Raw genomic sequence first — 533 nt, forward strand, 5'->3', positions numbered from 1 at the left:
GAATGAATTCTCTTGAGGAGAATGCAGGGTCCTGATTCCCAATTTAAGGCAGCAAGTGTAAAACCATTAGGATTGTGGGGATTACACGTGGGTATCCTCACATCCAGAGGGAGAGCCTGAGCTCTGCCAGCGTCTGACTCTACCAAGCAGTGGTGAGAGAACTGGCCTTTATTTAAGCAGTAGCATGGCAGTCGGTGGGGGGCTCAGGCACTGGGATCAGGGGCTGGAGGCAGGGGGAAGGCTGGGAGGTGGCGAGGGGTGAGGCCAGGCCTAGATGAAGGTGAGGTGAGTAGAAGCCGGGAGGCCGCAGCTCTCCTTGTGCTCCTCAAACAGTTGCTCCAGAGCCTTCATGTACAGCGTGTGATAGTGGTCCACCTGCTCCTTGGTGGGCTGTGGACACTGGGGCACCGGGATGGGGCGGCCCACTGCAGGGACAGGGAGACACAGGTCAGAGGAAGGGCCTCGGCTGCACGCACAGCAGATAGCGGCCTTCTTCCCTGGACACGGGCACTCACCCACAGTGGTGATGGGTC

General features: G+C 58.9%; 1 protein-coding gene across 1 annotated transcript in view; it reads right to left on the minus strand.

Annotated features, from left to right (window-relative positions):
* Positions 1 to 270: 270 nt before the first annotated feature.
* The window catches only part of LOC104983119 (2-acylglycerol O-acyltransferase 3-like), an 8691-nt gene continuing 8428 nt past the window's right edge, over positions 271 to 533 (minus strand). The window contains 1 exon segment of the mRNA XM_010832597.1: positions 271 to 425. Coding sequence (XP_010830899.1) covers positions 271 to 425 — 155 coding nt within the window.

The sequence above is a fragment of the Bison bison genome, unplaced genomic scaffold (genome assembly GCF_000754665.1).
Source record: "Bison bison bison isolate TAMUID 2011002044 unplaced genomic scaffold, Bison_UMD1.0 scf7180017861528, whole genome shotgun sequence".
Classification (NCBI taxonomy): Eukaryota; Metazoa; Chordata; class Mammalia; order Artiodactyla; family Bovidae; genus Bison; species Bison bison.